The sequence below is a fragment of the Lissotriton vulgaris genome, chromosome 2_1 (assembly GCF_964263255.1).
Source record: "Lissotriton vulgaris chromosome 2_1, aLisVul1.2, whole genome shotgun sequence".
In the NCBI taxonomy this organism is placed as follows: Eukaryota; Metazoa; Chordata; class Amphibia; order Caudata; family Salamandridae; genus Lissotriton; species Lissotriton vulgaris.
The window spans coordinates 1,390,470,472-1,390,476,471 of NC_141687.1; the positions used below are offsets into that span (position 1 = coordinate 1,390,470,472).

Genomic DNA, 6,000 nt, shown 5'->3' on the forward strand with positions numbered 1-6,000 from the left:
CTTCGATTTCCAGAACACATACCCCTGCCTGAACAATGTTCTGACACCAAATTAACAAAAAACGATGATTTATGGCCAAGTGTAACAGTTTGACCCTTGCCCACTGAAGGAAGACCGTTTTGCCGTCTATTTGTAAGCGCTTAGGCCAAGCTGTGTGGCGGTGAGTAGCAGCGCCAGAAACTCCCCCCAATACTTTTGAGGAGCGCTGCGTGCTCTCCTTGAAAACAGAGCCTTCTGTGCAGCGGGAGGGGAGGGCGGTCCGGGCGTTCCAACTGCTCCGGGAGATAAAGACAGCTGAAGACAGGTGCAACGTCCTCAAAAACGGCAACCCAGATTCAGCGGGAGATGCCCCCAGCACTCGGCGGTCCCCTTGCTGCTTGCGGCAGCTTAACGACTCCTCCCAATCTCGAATACCCTGCAAAGGCGATAAAACAAAGGAGATTTTCTCGCAGCTGGACTTCACAGCGGTTTACTGACTCCTCCTCCTGACGTAATTGACCCTCCTAACGCGATGTTGATTCCTCCCTGAAAATGCACACCTGCAAAGGAGAAAAAACAGAAAAAAGAATTACAGCCTCCTAGAGGCTGGAGGGGCAGGCCATGGAGCACCGAGTCAAAGTGGCATACTCCCGCGCTCCCTGGCCTACTAACCCCTCTCTTGCCAGGCCGGTTCTAACCGGCCTTGCCTTTGCTCCCCAGTGACCCGGAAGTGATTGAATCACTTCCGGGTCACTAGGGGACCCGGGGTCCAATCAGTGCTTAAGGTGCGCCCGCCGCGTCATTGTGAAGCGACGGGGCGCGCCCCACCACGGAGAGCGGGTGGGCGCCGGTGCGCCCGCCATACTTGCGGCAGGGCCGGTGCCAGCCCCACCTTTCTCTACTATCGATGCTCAGAAATGAAGAATGGCTGTATTCTAGGACGATTGCGCTCCCTAACTCAAGTGCTGGTAAACACAGAACTGCTACTGTAGAACACTGAAAGCATTTGAAAATCCACATAGTACAATGACTGTTAGGCTCGCAAAGTTTCAAATAACCCCCTTCCTCCCAAAAAATACATACATAAATTACGTTCACGTGCCACACCAGCAACACGCAATACTTGCTTAAACAATATTGAGCCAGATGTAGGAAGCCTAAATTACTGAATTTCCGCCGTTACCGACCGGAATTAGGCTTTTCAGATGTATGTGGCCAAATTGTAGGATTCCGTAATTTACCGAATCGGTAACTTTAGGAATCGGTAAATTACCAAATTCTTAACATTACGATTCGGTAAATTACCAAATCCTTAATGTAGACCGCACTCAAGCGAGTGTTTTTTACATTTAAGGATTCGTTATTTACCACCAACTATTAGTTGGTGGTAAATTCCGAATATCCAAAAATCAATTTTTAGCTTTTTATTCAGTGCCATGTGGCAGCCATACATGCCCTTGGGCATATATATCTTAACCTACAACAATTTTGTACTGAAATAAATGAGAACGCAATTCCCAGAAAAGGTTTATCTAAGACAGAGAGATTCCTATATTGCATATCTTGGCTGTGATGAGGTCACCCAGTCACAGTGACAGTCTGCTAAATAAAGTGAAGGAGTAATGGGTGAGTGTGCATGAGGTAATAAGGAAGAAAATGAAAAAATCAGTGCATCTCAAGGACTCTGATTCATACAAATAGCGTCTTCTAATGGACTGGGTGAGAAGGAACAGCGATCTCAGCTCACGGTACCAGCATGCTATCCTCCATCCCTAACCTCTCCACTAGTACTCCAGTAGGTTGCCCACTGAGACAGCAGCTGCTTCACAGGACACACAACTCGCAGACAGCTAAGAAGTAGTGCAACAGAGCATGGTCCCAGCCGCAGGCTTCAGGCTCGGGGACAGCACTTTAGTGAGATACACTCTGACCCCTAACTCCAACTAAACCAACTTGTTTGATGTATGTGCATGGTCTTTCAGCTTCTTGACATGCAGGTATGTGGAGGAACCAACACCACAATTACGTTCTGCTTGTGATTTGCACAATTAGGACAGCACTAATGCAGTGAAGTTATGTGTTGAAAGTGTGCATGGCATGCTACAGTTGGTCCTTGGGTGGTGATGAAGATGGTAAGAAGTTGATTTGATAATCAAGGTAATATGATCCATTCAGCCATTTCTATTATTAAAATCCACAATTGTGCTCGGATTAATTACTGTGTTTATTTCTCAGTGATTATGTAAATTGACGGATGGCAATCTTAAAATGGTTAAAAAATATTTTTAAGATGGCTGACTGTCGATACAGCAGTGGGTGGTTCTCACAAAACCAGCAGTCTTAGGAGGAGGGGTAAAATGGCACAGAGGGGAGATCATTTTAATTAAAGCGTGGAGCAGGACAGGAGAGTGAGCAGTGAGGGATAGAAAGACAATATAGTGGCTCAAATGTATTGCAGTGCAAAGTCAAATATTGGCAGTTGGACGATACATGCCACCCAATCAAAACTCAGTGAGACCGTCATGATCCCGGGCAGCACATACACAAGAATAGGGAGGAATGCATTCAAATCAGGATAAAGGGTCAAAGATAGACAAGGAAACCATCCATTAAAAAGGAACTAACCAAACACCCACCCTATGTATTGTTTTGTTCATAGTAGGCCTTAGACAACAGTCCTAAAAATCAGCTAGAAAATACTTCCCCTCTTTTCTTGATTTAACACAGTGCCTTCTTACATCATTCTCGTTTTTCTCTATAAGTAGGATAGTATAAGAGTACCCCGTGGCCTTTTTTACAGAAAAGTTTTGAATGCGTTTTAGGGAGTGCATGCCAGTGCAATTCGTTGTTCCTTAACAGTGTATTGAAATGTTTGGCCCACAAGGCACACACAGAAGCAAATGTTAATAACAAGGAATTGCCTTCCAAACATTTTTGGGGGAGTGATAGTGTGGCTTTCAAACCAAATTCTGATAGGGCTACCACTTAACAATACTTTCATGGACCTACTAACTTTGGTGTGTGTATTCCAATCACAGTTTTGGAAACAATTGGTTGCTATTGCAACCACATTCAGCCTTCAGACTCATCCCAACATTTGTATCCCCCATGTTGGGGACAAACATTCCCTAACAGATGCAAGTTTAGAGGCACCATGAGTGGGATAGAAAACTAAAGACTGTGTTGTGCTGGTGACATGCTGGCTCCCAGAATCCAAAGTCTTTATATCTGCATTGTGTCTCCAGGTGCCGACTCTGCTGTGCTCCACCAGATGTGCAATGCCAAACCAATCCATCCACCTCCAGTAGATAAATACCAGGATTCAAATGCTGGCATGCTTAACAAGGTCAGCCTTAAGCATCTGCGAAGTGAAGCTTCACAACAAACTCCATGCTGGTTTAGCACAGCCCTGACAAATGAGCCTGATTACCTCACAAGTCCCAGTATCTTGCAAAATACCATTCAGAAAAGAATCAATCTGTACCACCGTATTAAGTTACCAAACTAGCAGCGATAAACTCACTTACATGTAGTACACATGGAGGATTGGCTCTTGAGAGACCTTCCTTAGCTAGAACAAACCGGATGTATGTGCAACTAGCCTATTGTTGTCAGAATATCATCTGACATAAATGTGGTGTACTAAATATTGTTAACAAATATATATCGCCCTACTGGAGTTAATAGAAATTCTACATCCAATGAGAAGATATTGTAGTAAGCAATATTAGGAGATGTTTTCTCAGTTGGTATTTCGAGGCTATGATATTCTGATATACAAAGAAAACATTTTGTTTTTTTCCTCATTAAACAAAGACCTGTGAGTTGCAAGTCACTGCATTTAAAAAACAAGTTGGTAAGAAAAAACAGAGCTGAAAAAGAGCATATTGTCTGTACCTTTAAGAGTGGGGTATACATGGAGTGTGGGCAATGTGTTCCTGAATTGTGTAGGACAGCATAATTCTTGTTGTCATCTTAAATATTATAATGATGCAGGATGTCAATGATCCATTTAATCAATCCATCCGTTTCCTTCCCCACAGGTGTCATTGCCGCCATGATTGTGGTCCTGGTCTGCTTGCTGGTAGTAGTTGCACGTTACATGTACCGGCACAAGGGCACCTACCAAACCAATGAAGACAAGGGCACAGAGTATGCAGAGAGTGCTGATGATCCCTCACTCCTTGAAGATGTGGATGATAGCAAAAAGGAATACTTTATCTGATGGCAAAAGGATGTGTTTTTACTTGTTAAGCGCTGCACCGAAACGTTAAAATGATTAGAGGTTGGGTTGGAATTTTGTTTACCAGGAAGACAGCTAATAAAATCAAACTTTGATTAAGATGGCTGAGTTAAAAGTTTAAATAACCTCCAGGTAAAAAGATTTGTTGGAGCCTACAGAAAATCTCCGTCGCACATGATCTTTGAAAGACATTAATGTTCCTGGGGATACCTTAAGCTAATGATGGAACGTTTCAACACACTAAAGATCGTCGAATCTCATTGCATTAGAAGCAGTATGTTAAGTTTGTTTTTTATGTTCTTCACAAGATTACTTTTTACAAATGGTTGTTTTGGTTGTTTTCTTCCAAACAAGTAAGAAACTAAGATTGATTTCTAAAATACTGCTCTACATGGAATGTTGATTGTGTAGATTGTCCAATATGTTGTATGAGTAACTGTGGAAGCAAAGTTAAAATCTATTGTGTTCATGAAGTGATACCAACAATCGAATGATTGTAACCTGAACATTCAAGCCATCTAACCTGGGCTAACTATGTCTAAATATGTTGAATTGTAGCTGGGCATCTGTCAAAGAAGAGGTTGATTTTCATCGCGTGGTTCCCAGTGACTGAGAGTGAAGGTTGATTTATCTATGATTTCTTGCAGGACCGTTGGAGGGAAAATGTTTACCTTGCTGAATGTAACTTCTCTAGTATCCACTTTTTGTTTCAGTCCCATATGTGCTGATGGTAAAGCTTCTAATAAAGTGAGCTGTTTTTATTTTCATTTCTAGAAGTTCTAACCTTTCAAATGTGTTAAGACTTCAGTATTTTTTATTTACGTTGTTCATAATTATTTTTAATTACTTTCTTGCAGTGTACAGTTGGTGTTTGACAATGGAAATGTATTTGTGTTTCTTTGTTAATAAGACCATGATATTTACTTGCTGTTATGTCTGGTCCAATGTGGAAAATGTGAACTTTCTTTAGAGGTGTGTGCCCTTTTATTGGAGGGCTGGTGAAGACTTCTTTGCTTTTGAAAAGCAGGGTAGGGATACTGGGTTTACTTTGATACTGGTATGTAAAGCAGTGACAAATTTGGTGGATCACTTTTGTGACATCTCAGCAGTGAAAACTAGATTTTACTAAGTGTACATTTGACATTGATTATTGACAATATTCATTGAACCCATATTTAACATTGAGATAATGTTTAAATGGCCAGCTGTATCAGTGGTTGTGCCAGAGTATTATCAGTTAGTGCCTTAATTTCATAATTTTGGTCTAGAGATTTAATTATGCAGTCTTTTTCTTTGTTTACCTTTTCTTGTGCATATGTTGAATGATAAAGATGCTATTTGCATATTCCCTGATTGCTTTTCATGCAAAATATAGAAGGTAGAGTTTAACGTAGCATTCATAAACTAAGCAAGGCATTGTGGTAATATTAATGGAAATTGCAAATAAAGTACTTAATTGAGTTCCACCATAAAGATTTCTAAGCCTCAATTGACTAAACCATTGAGAGAACAGTTTATACACACTGCTATGCTGAATAAAGTGCCAAACCCTACGTTTCCAAGTATGTATACCTAACATAGCTACCAAATGAATGGCCAAGCACTTATGATGCTGTGTTTTCTAAAATTATGAGCTACAAGAATCTGATCTATGAAACATGCAAGTGATGATTTTCCTTACATGAGGCCAGACATTTTAGAATAACTATTTCTGAGAAATGAAATTGAGAATTAAAAATACTGGCAGAAGAACTTAAAGTGACATATCGCTTTATGGA

At 41.2% G+C, this 6,000-nt stretch overlaps 1 protein-coding gene across 1 annotated transcript in view; it reads left to right on the forward strand.

Moving 5' to 3' along the window:
* LOC147732620 (glycophorin-C-like) overlaps positions 1-5,775 on the forward strand; it is a 180,808-nt gene extending 175,033 nt beyond the window's left edge. The window contains exon 3 of the mRNA XM_086957124.1: positions 4,023-5,775. Coding sequence (XP_086813250.1) covers positions 4,023-4,204 — 182 coding nt within the window. The 3' untranslated portion in view covers positions 4,205-5,775. The remainder of the gene's footprint in view (positions 1-4,022) is intronic.
* Positions 5,776-6,000: the final 225 nt, after the last annotated feature.